Raw genomic sequence first — 18,392 nt, forward strand, 5'->3', positions numbered from 1 at the left:
ATATGGAATAAAATTTAAATTTTTGTGTGAAAAAATTGTTGAAAACTTTATTTACTTTTACAAGATTTTCCCTTTTCAACTCAAAATTTATATGCCATATCTATGATTCATAGTATTAAAGTTCCCAGAGCCAAACAAAATTAACAAGAATTAGAATTCAGAAAAATTACAGAACAAAAGGGGGGACGTTCTTTCCATACCAAATGGAAGAGATGAAATTTACAGACCAAATTCAATTCACAACAGACAAAACAGGCGACTGAAGAGCAAATCACCTGGAAACAAACGAGAGCCAATGGACCACAAACCATAATTTACATGGACCCCTCTCTGCTTATTCAGAGGATATGATTGTAAAAACAAATGATGATTACACAAAGTTACATAAAAATACAAATGATGCAACATACCTGGATCCCCCTAATGGATATTATTTTCAATTTTTTTTTGTCATCGAGGATTTGGGTTTTGGTTAGCTTTCTCTATTTCTACGTCTCCTACTTGACCGTCCCATCAAAATCCGTCCCCGTCGCCTGAGGCGGCTGGCCAATGACATGCCCTCATTGCTTTGACTGTAGTCATAGTTACTAAATCCGCCATCTTCTTGTCCTGAGGAATCAGAGTTACCATTTGCATCTGATGCTAAGTCACGGGTTGTGTCTGAAGTGAGATCAATGGCGGCAAAGTCTGAGCTCCTTGTCTGGTTCCCTGATGGTCCAAACGCATGCAACAGAAGGAAAACGTTCACGAGATTTCTACCTAACCCTGCACTGATCCCGCCTTCATTTCTCTGCCCATCGTCATCGTCATTGTCATTGTCATCATCACCCTCGTCTGAATCAGACCTGTAGGTGTTTCTCTCTATCACGTAATCCCCGAGAACCATCGCACCTGGCATCGTTGTTCTGATTGTGCTGATCACATCATCCCGATCACGCTCAAGCTCAAGCCTTCTCCATTTCTGCTCCACCGAGGGGTCCACTTCACGTGGCCTTGCAGACGGATGCACCATTTTCATGTGCTCCCTCAGCTCCTTGAAAGTTCCCATGAAAGAGCAGTTTTCCTGCATACAGCTCCTCGTTTTCAGATTCAAATAGTCCCGTGCAGGCTGCACAATCGTCCACCCTTTCACTTGGCCCCTGCAGAGTGGGCAGGTGAGGTTCGGGAACTCGGTGTTACTGGTTGGCAGCTCCCGACTGGGTGGCATAAGCTTAGCAGACGCCTTCTTGTACTCGTCAAGGCAATTAGAATATCTGAAGCTTGTACCACACATATAAGGACGGCAACCCTTGTCGTGAGATGAACAAAGAAGAAGAACAGCATTGTGGGGGCATTCCATACAAACAGAGCATATTACGTCTTCCCAGTCCCTTTTCTCAAGCAACTTGGGACATTCTTCCGCAAATCTGCTCTTTCCTACAACTCGGTTAGCGGATGGGAATTTGTAGGGTCTCAATCTGATGTGCCTAGAAGCAATCCTGCGCCTTGTTCCTCTAACTTTGGCCATTTTCTTTAGAACAAACCTGCACATGTACTGTGTGTGATTAGGGAACAAATAAAAACAAGTTGGCGCTGAAGACAACAGACAAAATAAGGTCATGAAAAAACAGTAGATATCCATGTTTGAGGATACAATAATACGACATGCAAATCGCCGCTTGGTTTAGGAATAACAAATCATTTGATGTGTCTCAGACACACAAGTCTCGAACAAGAAATCGTAACGGTCATTTCAAGATTTCGATGACCAGATGTCAAAGAAAAAACACAATACTTTCACATTTCCTGGGCAAAGGTTCCGAAATGAACGAAGTTTCCGTAAAAGACTGAAACATGTTATAGTTTATGCATATACCAAAAGATTCACAGGGCAGAACTCACTGGAAGTAAATTCATAGTGGAAAAAGCAAACAAAGAAAGCGGGCAAAATTCCAATCAGAACTAAAAAGTAAGCAAAACCGAAAATGCTGGATAAATATAGCAACAAACTGGAAAACAAATCATCGCGGTAGCCGCCCAACAGTACAATACAACTAGTTTCTTCATCGGCTGAGATCAAACCTAGGAGCTCCATTGAGAGATTAAAGCCAAAGCCAAAGCCAAGGAGAAGAAACAAAGAACAACCCAATAATTCTAGAATTAAGAATTGGAAAGCAAACCAACTCAACTACTCAAAGCAACATATACGTAATTTCAAAGCTCACAGAAACCCGAAATCGGAGAACTCTTATCGCCCTCCAGAACACCAACCTACATAGCACAGGACGACTAGATTCCAAGTAACATAATTCCACAGAGATCCAACCTCACCACCACGACTGTTTCATGACCAAAACAAGGATTCTACAATGTCTTAAGAAAGACCAATCCACCTGCTCAAATGAGATCGAAAGTCGATGTACAGACGAAGAACCAACCAGAGAGACCAAGCTGCATCTGATCAAATTACAAATGAAGGATATTCACATGAAAGTAGAAGATGGAAGACGTGCCAACATGTTTGAAAAACAACCGAAAAGCAACGTGCTTTACCGAACGAATCACGTGAAGAGACAGCGGAACGGGTAATAAAGAAACAGGAAGAAACCATCATCACGCCAAGAATCTAATCCACATGGAGCAAACCCCCTTTCGGTACACATCTCAGATCCACAATCGTTTTCTCAGCGGGGAAAAAGCTAAGCAACGCTACAGGAGAAATGAATCTTTACGAAATTTTCAACTCCTATGTCAGAGATAGCTTAAAAAATTTAGAACACACAGATATAGATACATATATATATATATATATATGCTGACATATTCCATTATCAAGCGATTAAACAATTCAACTGATTATCAATACCCAATATTCTACTCTCTCAGCTAAAAGACATTTGAAATTTCACCAGCCCACAGTCCAAAATCCCAAAAAAATCAGCCCTCATGATTCATTCTAGTTTCTCGGAAACGAAACAGGTGGCAAACACGATCAAGATTACCATTTACAGGCACAGAATCGGACCAGAAAAAAAATTCAAAGCCTACCCGACGAATACGAAGACAGAAACTGAGACTTCACGTCGAAAAATCGCGGAAGAAAACAGAGAATTATGGATTCCAAAACGGCGAAAGCAAAGGCGCGACGATCGAGATCGAGATCGAGATCGAGAGAGAGGACGAGCGAAATTGGCGTAGAAGCGCCTCCACCAAGTTCCGGATTCGCAGTCTGCGTCGCTCTTTCTTCATGAGGAGGGGCGAACGAGCCTCCACGCTTCCCTCGGGTGCGTAACTGCCACACGCCAACGTTAAAGTAACTGGTGGTGACCGCCCATGCATCACCCGTAGCGGTTTGACTTTGGAATATTCTTTAAGCATGTACTTACTTTTCCATGGCTACAATGCTTGTGTGATTTTTTGTTATTAATATACAAATTGGAACTAAAATAAAAAATTGAATAGGTGTAAATTTTTTATAAATGTACGCATGAATGGAATGTAAAGAATATATAAATTAACCAATATTTTAAAAAAAAATTAAATTTTATTAATAATAATAGAGTTCGTACAAATATAGATAAGAAATCGACATAAACGAATCTCAAGTTTAAGTCTCACTAACTGTCCCCATAATATTGTTTTTCAAATGAATATTTATGCTATAAACAGAGTTTAAAACCATAATAAAAAGATTAAGAAACAAGGAGAGACAAACTGGACACAACACAAAAACAAAATATACGATATTCATTTAATTTGAATGGTGATGATTTTGGTACGAGGTGATGTGTTTTTTTGGTGGAGTTGACGAATTCCGTGTTGTTACGCATATGATGATGATGATTTGTACGAGATGATGTGTTGTTACGCGTATGGTGATGATTTTGATACGAGGTGATGTTGATGCTACTGATGCATGCGACGATGCTAGTGATGGTGGTTCGAAGCGATGGTGCTGCTGATATGATGCGATGGTGTTGCTGATATGATGTGATGGTGTTTTATGAAAATATGATGCGATGTAGCCGATGCTTATGGTAATGATACGGTGTTGTTGTCGACGATGAAGATATGATTTTGATGATTTTGACGATGATGATGATGGTAATGTTATTGCTCATGATGGAGATGCCGACGATGGTGATGCGAAGTGATACGATGGGTTCAAGGTGCTGATGATGGACGGTGTAGATGTTTTATGATGGTGTGATGCGATGCAAATGCAAATGCTAATGATGATGCAAATGCAAATGCAAATGATGATGATGATGATGATGATGATGATGAGGATGGTGCAGATGCAGATGCAGATGAGGATGATGCAGATGCAGATGATGATGCAAATGTGAATGATGAGGAGGATGAGGTTTACTTACCTCCTCCGGCGTGTCCATGATGTAAACACCATTCTTCATCCGTTCGTCATTTTGTGGTCTGAGGTAGAATCTGACGTAGACACCACGAACATCGCCTGAAACAAAACCCAAAATCCAATACGTTAAAAGGGAGGAGGGACTCCCACGAAATCCCTACCGAGTTTGAACTGAAACCTATACCATTGGTCCACTATACAATTACAAATTTGTTTCTTGAAATAAAAAATCATTGAAGAGAGAGAAGGAAATTACAAACCAGAAGTCATCAGTTATCGAAGCTTAACCCTTTCCATGTAGAGGCTTCACTGAAGAAAAAAGTCATAAACAAAGTCAATAACCCTTTAAAATATGTACTAACCCCTAAAACAGAGTAACATACAATGCTCCAACAAAACACTCGTATGTACCTTTCTCTTGGGGTCGTAAGCCCGAACGAGTTTTGCAGAATTGTAAAACGATCTTCTGTACAGTTTTCGTCATACCTGAAAGAGATACTCAATCATTGCATGATCATCTTTCTTACTAAAATGACCGACGAAACAGAGGATAGAACGATAATGAAATAAAGCAAAAAACAAGAAATGTATAAGCGCATCAAATGGCTATTTACCTGATATTAGCTCCGCTAATCAAAACATGAAGGCATGGCCGACCCGAATTATCAGTTTGGCGCGTGGTTCTACCTCGGAGGCTCACTGAGGAAGAAAATATGCAAAATCATTAACCTCTAGACTGTTTATGCATTCCATTCAAGATATGAAAAGTACCTAAAATTCTAGTGCAAACAATATGCTCACGATTTATACCTTTCTTGGGTTGTAGCCTAAGGAGTCCGAGCAATGTATGGGCATATCACAAGACAATCTAGTACGCCAATGTGCTCCAACTTAAAACCATAACAACATCAATTTAACAAGTAATAATTTTACGAGGAAAAAAATGAATGAGAAGCGAAGATTATGCATACTGGCTTTCAATGCATTGACATGGTAGATCCACATATCTCAATTTTGATGTGAGCCCTTCCAATATCTTTTCCTATCAGGTGAAACCGTGAAAGACAATTGGTTATATAAGACATCAATTCAATTCACGTATGAGTAACATCTTAGGGCCATTATTACTCACAAACTAAAACAAACGGGATACTCTTAACAAAGAAGATTTAGATTTAAGTGTTCACTTGTTGATACCTTATTGTCGTTGTTTTTGAGGTAAGCAGTTCTATCAGCTCTCCAATGTTCTCTCGACTATGACCCCGATTCTGTTAGAACACTCAGGTCATCTTATATCTCCTGTATGGAGTTGGTCGTTCGTTAGACTACAAAATTGATGAAAAACCGATCATGTAAAAGTGGCTTGTAACGGAACTAACCTGATAACCTAACTTCCTTTCTCATTCAGCTCCACTTTGTTCTTACGTTGAATCTCTACTTCACGTGATGGGGGGTCTAAAAAAGATAAAAATGTATAAACTATTAACAACTATAGAAATGTGTCGAACAAAGTATAAAAATCAGAGTCATCGGTTTGGAGCTTGTTCACTCCATGCATGCAGATTTAGGAAGAAAGAAAACGTAAAACCATTGACCTAAACTATTTATGTACTCATCCCGAGAAAAGTGAAAAAATAAACAAGAAAAGAAAAACAGCTACTGGGAACAATGCAACACAATCTGGTGCAAACAATACGCTCAAGTTAGACATATATCCACTTGTGTGTAACAGTGTTTATACCTTTCTTTAGGTTGATAAATAAACCTTTTTGAGCAATTGTACAATCTTCTATTCCATTTTGTCAAACCTGAGAGAATCAGACAAGTCAGTAGACATAAAACAAATCACAAATGAAATGACTTACAAATCCAGCAAGCCATACACAAAAAAATAATAGATAAGTACCCCTTTTTGTGTGAGTAAATTGCCAGATATGCCATTAAGTTCATCAAAACCATGAACTTCGATAAAACCATTTGTTTAAGCTCTTGTTCCTTGATAGACCACGTACCTCATCACCTGTTTAACATTCTATGAGAAACATACCTCTAAAACAGAAAATTTGTATTTACAGGGAGATGCAAATATCCTAAAACGAATGGAAAAAATATATGAATAGATCACATTTCTTACCAGTACGCCTGAGATTTCTCCTCAAATCATACTTGAGGACACATGTCTTCTGCAATCCTAAGAGCAAAAGAGAAAGAACAGATAAAAAAACAGCATTATTCCACGATATACGAGTAAGCTGTTACAATCATTAGATTAAACTAACAATATTAAGCTTGACAAGTGATCATGTTCTAAGAGGAAACACAACAAACAAGAGGTAAATATTATGCATTTGTTACCTTACCAATGCATAAAAACCCCAAAGTAGTGCCAAAGTTTTGCCTCTTGTATTCCATGGAAAGGCTCACTGAAGAAGAAAGGCACATATAAAGTGTTTACAACAACAACAACATAGCCTTAATACCAAGTATATTTAGGGTCGGCCGCATGAAAATATGTATAATCCGCCAAATTAGATGGATTATCAAAAGCCTTCTATTTCTAAAAGGAAAAATAAAAGACCTTTCAATAACATTGTATATACCTTTCTATTTGGGTTGTAAGCCCAGATGAGTTGGAGAACTGTATAACAATCTTCAATTCAATTTTCATCACCTGAGAAAATGAAAGAATCAGAAAATTAAGTTAAAGAAAATATAAAGAAACAATAAATGCCACTATGAATCAGTTTAAACAACACCTGAAAGATGATAAGTAAACTCTCTTCAGCTGAATTAATCTTTATCACTGTTTGTTCACCTTGCATGCTAAAATCACAGATGAAATAGAAGACCTGTAAAAGACATCTTCCATACATCAAAAAATGAAAGAATCAGAAAATTAAGTTAAAGAAAATATAAAGAAACAATAAATGCCACTATGAATCAGTTTAAACAACACCTGAAAGATGATAAGTAAACTCTCTTCAGCTGAATTAATCTTTATCACTGTTTGTTCACCTTGCATGCTAAAATCACAGATGAAATAGAAGACCTGTAAAAGACATCTTCCATACATCAAACATATATTCAATAATTAATAAAAGGAAGAAACGTATGAGCGCATCAAATGGTTGTCTACCTGAGATTTCTCGCCAAACAAACTTGAAGATATGATCAACCAGAATCATCAGTTTAGAGATTGTTTCTTCAAGAAAACAATGTCTGCACTAGAGGGGAAAGAGTATACTGTTGAGATCATAAGATTGGTCTGACAATCAATTTAACAAGTAATAATTTTATGAAGAGAAACAAAAATGAATGAAAAGCGGAGATTTTACATTCAAGAACTGGTGCATTGACATGGAAGATCTAGGGATCTCAATTTTGATGTGAGCTCTTCCAAGATCTTTTCCTACTAGGTGCAAGACATCAATTCATTTCACGTTTGAGCAACATCTTAGGACCATTATTACTCACAAACTAAAACAAACGGGATACTCTTAACAAAGAAGATTTAGATTTAAATGTTCACTTGATACCTTATTGCCATTGTCTTTGAGGTCAACAGTTCTATCAGCTCTCCAATGGATGTCGACTATGACCCTGATTTTGATGGGACGCTCAAACCATCTTACATATCCCGTACAGTGTTGATCGTTAGACTACAAAACTGGTGAAAAACTGATCATGTAAAAGTGGTTGGTAACGGAACTAACCTGATAACCTAATTTCCTTAGTCGGGCAGCTCAACCTCGTTCTTACGTTGAACCTCTACTTCATGTGATGGGCTGTCTAAAAAAGATCAAAATGTATAAACTATTAACAACTATAGAAATGTGTCGAACAAAGTATAAAAACTAGTCATCGGTTTAGAGGTTGACTTGTTCCTTCCATGGAGGCAACGTTTAGGAAGAAATAAATAAGAAAAGAGAAAAACGGCTAATGAGGACAATGCAACACAATCTAGTGCAAATAATACGCTTAAATTAGACATGTATCCACTTGTGTATAACATTGTATACCTTTCTTTGGGTTGATAACTAAGCCTTTTTTAACCACTGTACAATCTTCTATTCCATTTTGTCAAACCTGAGAGAATCAAACAAGTTAGTAGACATAAAACAAATCACAAATAAAATGACATTACAAATCCAGCAAGCCATACCTAAAAGAAGAATGGATAAGTACCCCTTTTTGTGTGTGTAAATTGCCAGATATTCCATTAAGTTCATCAAAACCATGAGCTTCAACAAACCATTTGTTTAAGCTATTAGCCCTTGACTGACCACATACGTCATCGCCTGTTTAACATTCTATGAGAAGCATACCTCCGAACATAAAATTTGTATTTGCAGGGAGATACATATATGCTAAAACGAATAATAAAATATATGAATAGATCACATTTCTAACCAGTACGCTGACGTTCGCATGAGATTTCTCCTACAATCATACTTGAGGACACATGTCTTCTGCAATCCTTTCTACAATCCTAACAACCAAAGAGAAAGAACAGAAAAAAAAAACAGCCTTATTCCATGATATTCGAGTAAACTGTTACAATCATAAGATTAAACCAACAACATTTAGCTTGACAAGTGATAATTTTCTAAGAGGAAACACAACAAACAAGAAGTTAATATTATGCATTTGTTGCCTTACCAATGCATAAAAACACCAAACCAGTGCAAAAGTTTTATATTTTGTCTTCCATGGAGACGCTCACTGAAGAAGAAAGGCACATATAAAATGTTTACAACAACATCACCTTAATCCCAAGTTTATTTGGGTTCGGCCGCATGAAAATATGTATATACCGCCAAAGTAGAGTAACATTGTATGTACCTTTCTATTTGGGTTGTAAGCCCAGATGAGTTGAAAAATTGTATAACAATCTTCAATTGAATTTTCATCACCTGAGAGAACAAAAGAATCAGAAAATTAAGTTAAAGAACATATAAAGAAACAACAAATGCCGTTATGAATCAGATTAATCATCACCTGAAAGATGATAAGTAACCTCTCTTCAGCCGAATTAATCTTTGGATCACTGATTGTTCACTTTGCGTGCTAAAATCACAGATGAAATAGAAGACCGGTAAATGACATCTTCCATACATCAGACATATATTCAATAATTAATAAAAGAAAGAAATATATGAGCACATCAAATGACTGTCTACCTGAGATTTCTCGCCAAACAAACTTGAAGATATGACCAACCAGAATCATCAGGTTAGAGCTTGCTTCTTCAAGAAAACAATGTCTGCACTTTCGGGGAGAGAGTATACTGTTGGGATAATAAGATTGGTATGGCAATATCAATTTAACAAGTAATAATTTTATGAAGAGAAACAAAAATGAATGAGAAACAGAGATTTTACATTCAAGAATTGGTCCATTGACATGGAAGATCTAGGTATCTCAATTTTGACGTGAGCCCTTCCAATATCTTTTCCTATCAGGTGAAACCATGAAAGACAATTGGTTATATAATATTTCAATTCATTTCACGTATGAGCAACATCTTAGGACCATTATTACTCGCAAACTAAAACAAACGAGGTACTTTTAACAAAGAAGATTTAGATTTAAGTGCTCACTTATTGCCATTGTCTAGGAGGTCAGCAGTTCTATCAGCTCTCCAACGGTCCCTCGACTATGACCCTGATTTTGTTGGGACACTCAAACCATCTTATATCTCCTGTACAGAGTTGATCATTAGACATCAAAACTAATGAAAAACCAATCATGTAAAAGTGGTTGGTAATAGAACTAACCTGATAACCTAATATCCTTAATCAGGGAGCTTCACCTTGTTCTTACGTAGAATCTCTACTTCATGTGATGGGCTGTCTACTCGGCTGTAGAAAACATTGAAGGAAAAGTCACACAAATAACATTGTCATAATATTATTATAATTCAAAAACAATGTGATTGCACAATAATAAACTGCTTTCACAAAAGTACTAAAAATAAGAACTAGCGAAGCTAATGGAAATGGGAGAATAAGGAACAATCATGACAGACCTGAGTAGACAAGTATGATCTGATGAAGAAAACCGAACCGAAGCCACTCCAACAACAAAAACAAATTATCCACCCATTTCCTAAGTTTTATCTCCGTCACACAAAAATCAAGATATATACCACATAATCAACTAGACATCAGTATGCAAAATATCAAGAAAACACCAAAGGATATAGGCATGCCATGGTGTCAACGCTCCCAAAGGCTCTTTTGACATGGTCTCTCGTCGTTTGAGACGTTGCAGCGAGAGGAAGAATGGTGGATAAATTATTATGTTACACATGAAAATGATGTTATATCTTGTCCTTTGATGTCATGATGATGATGCATATGCAAATATGATGCTATGATATTATGATGCATATGCAACTATGCTATGATGGATATGCAAATGATGATGCGATGATGTTATGCATACGACGATGATTTTGATATGATGTGATGCGTTGTCACACATGGTGATGATTAATGAGATGATGTGTTGTTGCACATTTTGTGATGATTTTGATATGATTTGATGTGCTGTTACGTTATGGTGAACATTTTGATATATGAGATGATGTGTTGTTACACATACGATGATTATTTTGATATGATCTGATGTGTTGTTACGCATATGGTGGTGATTTTGATAAATGAGAAGATGTGTTGTAACGGGTTTTGTTATGATTTTGATATGATTTGATGTGTTGTTATGCATATGGTGATGATTTTGATTTGTGAGGTGATATGTTGTCACGTATTTTGTGATGATTTTGATATGATTTGATGTGTAGTTGTGGAGATGATTTTGATATATGAGATTATGTGTTCTCATGCGTTTTGTGATGATTTTGATATGATTTGATGTGTTGTTACATATGGTGGATGATGATTTCGATATATGAGATGAGGTGTTGTTATTTGTATGGTGATAATTCTGATATAGTGTGACGTGATTATGCAAATGCTAATGATGACGATGTAACAAATGTCAATGTTAATGATGCAAATGCTAATGATGATGATAATGCAAAAGCCACGATGATGATGCAGATGCCAGTGAAGATATGATGATAATGCAAATGCAATGTTAATAATGCAGATGCTAAAGATGACGATGATGATGCAAATGTGAATGATAATGATGAGGTTCTACTTACCTCCTTCGGCGTGTCCATGAATAAAACGCCGTTCTTGACATGTTCGCCGTTTGGGGGTCTGAGTTAGAATCTGATGTAGACACCAAGAACATTGCTGAAACAAAACCCAAAATGGAATACATTAAAAGGACTCCCAAGAAACCCCTATTCAGTTTGACATCCGAAATTCGAGTATTGAAATCTACACCATTGGCCCACTATCCGAATATACAATTACAGTTATTTAATTATTCATTTCTTACGACATGAGAAGTCGAGCAAATTTTCTTGGAACAATTATGTGTGATTGCAATGGAATGACCGGTAATTGACAACTTCCATACATCAGACATATATTAAATAATTAATAAAAGAAAGAAACGCATGAGCGCATCAAATGGCTATTTACCTGAGATTTATCGCAAAACAAACTTGAAGATATGCCCAACAAGAATCGTCAGTTTAGATCTGTTTCTTCAGAAAAACAGTGTCTGCCCCTGGGAAAAAGATAGTAAACTATTTAAATCATAAGATTGGTCTGATCCTATCAATTTAACAAGTAATAATTTTATGAAGAGAAACAAAAGCGAATGAGAAGTAGAGATTTTACATCCTAGCCTTCGTTGCATCAACATGGTAGATCTGGAGACCTCGATTTCGATGTGAGCACTCCCACTATCTTTTCCTATCAGGTGTAAGACAACTTGTTACGTAAGACATCATTTCATTCGACGAATGAGTAGCATCTTAGGACTATTATTACACGCAAAATAATTGGACGTGATACTCTGAACCAAGAAGATTTAGATTTCAATGTTTACTTTATACCTTCTGGCAGTTTTATCAGCTCTGGTGCCTCGACACACGGAACACTCGCACGATCTCAATGGAACAACAACCGCTGCAGCAGAAGTAAAAAATAGAAGATTGGGAACGAAGGAGATTTAAAATTTGAAATTTGAAATTCAAAATTCAAAATCGAATGCGTTTAAGAACGAGGAGAAAACCCTAAGGGCTTGAAATCTAAAATTTATCGGTGGTTTGAAGTTTTAAGAACGAAACAATACTTACCAGCGACAGAAAATTCCGGCCTCCGGTGAATGCAAGAAAGGGGCAAGAACCGGAAAGAAATGACGAGAGAGAAAGAGGGAGAGAGAGAGATGGAACTGGTGAACTTTATGCACCTGTCTAAATTTTTTGAAAAAACCCATACATTTATTTATTTCGAAGGATTTTTATAAATGGGCCAAGTAATTGGGCCTATTTTATCTAAAAGCCTAGCCCAAACGTATATCTAAATTATCATCCTTCAACCCAAACGTTGGCTCAATAAATAACGCTCCATGTCTGATTTTTTTTTTTATAGAAATAACAAAATACACACTGAATTTATTTGCCACAGCCGAAAATATCTTTTCCAATTTTTCAGATTCACTGTAAGCAAAGATGAAAAGCGTTTATGAAGAAAAGATGTCAAACCCAAGACGGTACAACGGCCAGAATTATACCAAAAAGGCAAAAACAGAGATGGAAACAAAAGAAAGCACGAGTGGATGGATATATGAAACAAGAACACACAGAAGATGAAAGCTGTTATTGAGGCAAAACATTGATCACAGATCCGATTTTCAGACATGCTCCTGTTTTTTTGTCCCATAGAATCAATCATCTATACACATCACAAGTTCTCTCACCTTGTGCCCGGAAACACGGGTTTCGTTCCGTTCCTCTAGAGCCGAGAGACGATCGGAACTCGCAAACTCAACTTCTTCTTTATTATGTCCTGATGAAGGATTCAACTGTCTCGAGGCTCGAGATGGATACCCTTTTGGTGTTACAGAAAAAGAATCAGATTTTCTACAAACTTTTGCAGTGGTTGAAGGTGGTGGATGAAAAAGATGAGCTGCCCCTTCTACATTGCCTTCTGGTTTCTTCGACATTTACAGGTAAGGGGAAATTTCTCAAGACATGAACAAACCAGATGCGTTAAATGCTGTCTTTGAACCATTGAGAACTTCCCAGTCAGCCCAGAGGCTCCTGCTTCATATGGATGCCACTCGGCATGGTGTTGAATGGCATCGTCTGCTGAACACAAGAACCAGAAACCATCGTTATCAGCAATGATAGCGTGCGTATGCATCAAAATCGGGAGAAGAAGTTACAAAATCAGCTAGATACAAGCATGGTTTTATGGTGAATGGGTGAGCTACAGAATACCCGAGATCTTGGATTCGGACTCCCATTTAGGAGCAAAAACAATGTGAAGACAGAAATTTACACACTCTCCATTAATAAATGGACTTACGATGCAAAATGAGCTAGCATATAAACTTACCAGAGTTGTAATATTAGTCAATACACTACTCGCAAGATCCTCGTTAATTGAGACTGGCAATGGTGGCATCTGGCTCATTATGCCATGCATATTACTCATACTGCCAAAAAATCAAGATAACGGTTAGAAGATTAGCTTTGAAAACAATGAAAGACAGTAAAGCATCTGCATACTCATTGATGATAGTGATAAGGTTGTTCCTTGTCCGGCAAAGCAGATCGAGGTTATCCTGTAACTGTTTCAACAAAAGTTAGTGTATTAGTATATGTTGGTGACACATAGTGTCAAAGCTTTTCCATACCCATAATCTGATAACCGGAAAAACTTACTTTATATAAGGAGAGGTTAGCTCTAATTTGACTAAAAGCTCGTACGTTCTGCTCTAAGAGATGTATAGCATTGCCGCTGAAATCTGAGACATAACAAGAAAGCAAAATGAGTTTTAGTCCAGACAAAAGAACATCTTTAGTACAATCATACTCTCATCTGATCCAGAGCTTAGAGACATCGTAACTACGATGTCATTAAACAACAAGAGGCATTTAAACAATGACCGTCTTCTAGATGTAGTCTTCAAAGTTGGAATCTAATAAATTCCTTTTGAGATTAAGTTATCAGCCTCCGTGGTACTTGAACCATTATAAAAATATCGGAGAAACTTTAAGACCATTTCACAAGAGCCGAAACAAAAGACAAGGACCAGAGTGGAGAGGTTAAGATGGGAATCTCTTGGTTAAAGATGGATACTAACCTTTGCACATGTTATGTTCATTGGAACTTGCACGGGGCATTAAGAAAGGGTAAGAAGCCATATTATGAGGCAGAACTGAAGGTAGGTTCACATTTGGAGACAAATCCACTTGCTTGTCCTGAAGAAACATAATCTTTTAGCATATTGAAATTTTGAAAAGCAAGTCTCAGAAGCAAAATTTGATTCATCAAGACATGCCAAATATCATTCTGGTCTATAGCAGCATCTTTCATATGACTTGATCCCCGATGGTGAGACAGAGCATAAAAGTAGCTCTTTAATTGCTATTGAAGAACAGTGTCTAAGAGATGGACTGTGTAATTGCAATGATCTGGACATTCAGGCAAAAAATCCAGCATACCTTGCTAGAGCTAATCTTCCTTCCACCGTTAAGCTCTTCGGCTTTTCTTCTCTTTCTCTGCACAGAATGAATTTAATGATTTAATGGGCATAACGAAAAAGGCTAAAATATCAGTCTAGATCCTGCAGATTACAGAACACTCAGCTCAAAACTCCAAGGTAAAACTCGAGAAATTCAGTTTTAATCAACGAACACTGTGCTTTTATACACATACATAAAACCCAAGAAATTCAATTTTAATCAATATGATTGAGTATGAAAACCAAAATCCAGCCAAAACAAATCCAAGATACAGTATTTCACTCCGTCTATGTAGCATCAAGATCCACCTAAGCAATTTCTCAGAGGTTATAAGTGAGCCCATCATGTTCTTCGATCACAGAATATAGTCAAAATCCAAGGCAAGAGTGCAGGTTATATGCATACAAAGTCATCTGCAATTTACAAAAACTGTCAAGCAAACTGCAAGCACTGAAGAAAGGTAAGAAGAGCTTACTGTCATCCACCTACACCGCAAGGCAACATCCCGAACAGTTTTGTCTGGTAATGAAGCAGCGATCTTTACGTACTTCATAATACTCGGCTTGTCTCTATACCTGCATACACGTTCTTCGATAAGTCCACCCTCCAAATCGATTCCCAATCCATACAAATCAATCTCAACAGCATAAGGACAACAAGTTGAACCACCAAAGGACAACACTCACTTTTCTAAGCCCTCCTCCAATCTGTATTGTTCCTCGGCAGACCATTCGCTGGCCAAAGAAGCATCAATCTTGAGGCTGGGAACCGAATCAAGAAGTAGAGAAGAAGCTGAAGAATTCCCAGGTTGAAGCAATCCAGAAGGAGTGGCATTGATCACGTTCATACCAGAATTCCCTGGAAAATTTTGCGTATAGATGCCACTGCTTGGATCAAAGTAAGATCCCATCGGAATCATATCAGACGTGCTGTTCACGGCTCCGGATTGGAAATTAATGGCGTGACGGCTCACCATAGAACTCAAACTCCCATCCCTTTGGAATCCAGAGTTGGATTGAGTAGCCATTTTCGTCACCTAAGAAACCCTAACTCTACCATACACGATACACCTTAAGGCTTAAACCCCCATTTAAACACCGCCTACCTCCAGAAATACCAGTAAAGACCCGCCTTCCTCTTAGATTGGAAACAAAAAATTTAGAAACTTTTCCCGAAAATCAGAACACCCAGATAAGGAAATCCCTCTAAATCTGAGCTTTCGGACATGGAAACACCATGGGTTACAGGAGATCCAGAGAAAACCAAAACCCAGGATTCCTCTCGAGTAACGAAAAACGGTAATCGCAAGACAAAGACAAATCTCAAAGAAACAGAATCAAAGGAATTTTATACCATGGAAGAATCCCCCAAAGGAAAAGAGAGTTCGCCTTGTCTGTCCGCAGCCTTTTTGTCCCCCTTTTTTTTTAATTTCAATCACTAACCCAACATTGTTTACCATTCATACTGTTCTTCTTTTTTTTTCCAATTTTTTTTTCTTTGTGGAATTGCTTTTTATTAGCTTTTTTTTTCTCTTATCTCTCTAGAGAGCCATAGAATAGAGAAGAGCAGGAAGCTCATCTCTGCCAATGAGAGAAAAGTTTAGGACAAATATAAAAAACAAAAGCAAGTTCCCCTGTTTGCCCATTTTTTTTATATCTTTACACAGCTTCTACTTACCTCCATTTTCCCGTAAAAACGGAACACAACAATGGTAAACCCTCAAATCTTCAAATCAGATTACAACAAAAATACAAAAAAGCATGAATCTTTTTTAATCTTGTCGCTAAAAACATAAAAGGGTTTTTGACCAAAATGCAAATGGAATCCAAAATATCAGGAACATATTCCCTGGATTTGTTGAGATTTTTATTAATTTGTTTATTTGGTATTTTTTTTATGTTAGAAAAATAAATGAGAGGGGAAGTAGAACAATAATGGTTGGCCAGATCTTGGAATTCAGCAACAGTGCGAATCCCAATAACAAAGCATTGATGCCTTTCTTCGTCCCCTTCTCTCCACCTTCCCTTTCGGACACATTTTTTTATTCCAGAAAAAAAAATCCATATCGTATTGTTGTTCATCACAAAAAAAAAAAAAAACTTTAGCCCACGGAACTGGAGATCTAATGGTATAATGAGTTGGATACTCTTTTTATTTTATTACACATGTAACAATATTATATGTTTTGCGTCCATTGGAGTTGATGTTTATATAAAACCTTAAATACCAACCGATGTTTTTGTGAGAGATTATGGTTATAAAGTATATTCCTTCACTCACTCAGGACAAAGATAAATGCGGGATATGCGGTGTGACATTAGCATCAACCTCTCAAAGATCTGTCCTAACTTGACCGACCCACCAAGCTCAAGCTCAGCCAAGGCCGGTTATCATTAACCGAACCGCCTAACCAACACGAAAATCGAGTGGTTAAGCCAAAACCGGGCGCGTGATGATCAAAAGCACCATGTTTCTTTCCGATTCGAGGATTATAGAGCGTTTGTAAACTTCATTAGAAAACGGATTTTCGATGAAAAGGTTACATTTTGTAAAGGTTGTGTTTTTACATGTTGATGTAAGATTGGGTTCAATATGAGCAAAGTCAGAGACCCGTCGAAGGAACCAAACCAAGAAGACGAGGCCTGAAACTTAACAAGACCTCCTTCGCCAAAGTCAGAGACCCGTGGAAGGAAACATTACATTTTGGGTTGTAATTGGGCTTGGGCTTCGGAAATATATTGGGCCGACAAGACATTTTGGGCCTGAATGACGAGATCCACAGTTGGAGAACCTAACACACGTTTGGAGCCGCACTCCGAAGAGGTTAATTAAGTTGCAATTCAGTGTTAATTAATTCATTTGATAAATCAATATATTAATTTTATAACGAATTAAAATCTGCGTTAAATTGTGTTAGATTTGCGTTAAATCTTTATATATATATATATATATATATATTTCTTTTCAAACTCAAAATTCACCTATATATAATATAAAATGATAGAATTTAATTCCAAATAAATAAAATCAAAACAAAATAAAAAATATTTTTAAAAAACTACACGATTAGATTTTTTTGTTGATCTTATTAGTTGTTTCCTCGCATGTGGATGGAAATTTTCTGAGGCAAAAACACTTGACATATGAAGATTAAATAAAAAAAGGAAACGAAAATGTGATATTTCTTTTTTTTAAAATAATTTTCTTGAAAGGTCCCATTAACCTTTTTTCGTAATTCCAACAAAATTAGCTTTTGAATCAATCAATAAACCAACAATCTTTAATGCTCTCAGAAATTCCATGAGACGCATGCGTGGCACATGGACTCGCGGTGACGTCAACATTGCAAAAAAAGCTAAAAAAACAAAAGTTTGTTCAACATTTCATGCGTTCCTTCGTAAAACGCCCCGTTTTGCCCCCCCC

General features: G+C 37.1%; 2 protein-coding genes across 23 annotated transcripts; both read right to left on the reverse strand.

Annotated features, from left to right (window-relative positions):
• Positions 1–135: 135 nt before the first annotated feature.
• On the reverse strand, positions 136–12,673 carry LOC104807954. Of its 21 annotated transcripts, none has more exons than XM_010533452.1 (36): positions 12,573–12,673; positions 12,330–12,402; positions 12,112–12,186; positions 11,911–11,998; positions 10,380–11,616; positions 10,129–10,212; positions 9,952–10,052; positions 9,733–9,806; positions 9,532–9,614; positions 9,350–9,418; positions 9,194–9,264; positions 9,011–9,073; positions 8,762–8,840; positions 8,514–8,649; positions 8,371–8,437; positions 8,065–8,140; positions 7,888–7,978; positions 7,687–7,760; positions 7,488–7,575; positions 7,308–7,400; positions 6,952–7,022; positions 6,712–6,774; positions 6,486–6,542; positions 6,258–6,371; positions 6,093–6,159; positions 5,731–5,806; positions 5,549–5,650; positions 5,323–5,393; positions 5,162–5,241; positions 4,966–5,050; positions 4,763–4,837; positions 4,612–4,660; positions 4,356–4,450; positions 3,028–3,271; positions 2,373–2,436; positions 136–1,523 (listed from the first exon to the last, which is right to left on the reverse strand). In XM_010533452.1, the coding sequence occupies exons 32-36, from the start codon at positions 4,619–4,621 to the stop codon at positions 473–475; spliced, it is 1,464 nt and encodes a 487-aa protein (XP_010531754.1). In that variant the 5' UTR covers positions 4,622–4,660; positions 4,763–4,837; positions 4,966–5,050; positions 5,162–5,241; positions 5,323–5,393; positions 5,549–5,650; positions 5,731–5,806; positions 6,093–6,159; positions 6,258–6,371; positions 6,486–6,542; positions 6,712–6,774; positions 6,952–7,022; positions 7,308–7,400; positions 7,488–7,575; positions 7,687–7,760; positions 7,888–7,978; positions 8,065–8,140; positions 8,371–8,437; positions 8,514–8,649; positions 8,762–8,840; positions 9,011–9,073; positions 9,194–9,264; positions 9,350–9,418; positions 9,532–9,614; positions 9,733–9,806; positions 9,952–10,052; positions 10,129–10,212; positions 10,380–11,616; positions 11,911–11,998; positions 12,112–12,186; positions 12,330–12,402; positions 12,573–12,673; the 3' UTR covers positions 136–472. The 21 variants fall into 21 exon arrangements, with proteins under 21 accessions (XP_010531754.1, XP_010531749.1, XP_010531729.1 ...); XM_010533447.1 differs by having other exon boundaries at positions 8,537–8,649; positions 9,532–9,638; XM_010533427.1 differs by having other exon boundaries at positions 7,488–7,570; positions 9,532–9,638.
• A 388-nt stretch (positions 12,674–13,061) lies between these two features.
• LOC104808054 lies at positions 13,062–16,577 on the reverse strand. Of its 2 annotated transcripts, XM_010533581.2 has the most exons (9): positions 16,323–16,577; positions 15,656–16,021; positions 15,445–15,544; positions 14,949–15,005; positions 14,588–14,705; positions 14,166–14,248; positions 14,010–14,071; positions 13,837–13,936; positions 13,062–13,586 (listed from the first exon to the last, which is right to left on the reverse strand). In XM_010533581.2, exons 2-9 carry the CDS (start codon positions 15,994–15,996, stop codon positions 13,524–13,526), a joined length of 924 nt encoding a protein of 307 aa, XP_010531883.1. In that variant the 5' UTR covers positions 15,997–16,021; positions 16,323–16,577; the 3' UTR covers positions 13,062–13,523. The 2 variants fall into 2 exon arrangements, with proteins under 2 accessions (XP_010531883.1, XP_010531890.1); XM_010533588.2 differs by having other exon boundaries at positions 13,062–13,583; positions 15,656–16,576.
• Positions 16,578–18,392: the final 1,815 nt, after the last annotated feature.

Source organism: Tarenaya hassleriana, unplaced genomic scaffold, assembly GCF_000463585.1.
Source record: "Tarenaya hassleriana unplaced genomic scaffold, ASM46358v1 Cleome1, whole genome shotgun sequence".
NCBI classification, from domain to species: Eukaryota; Viridiplantae; Streptophyta; class Magnoliopsida; order Brassicales; family Cleomaceae; genus Tarenaya; species Tarenaya hassleriana.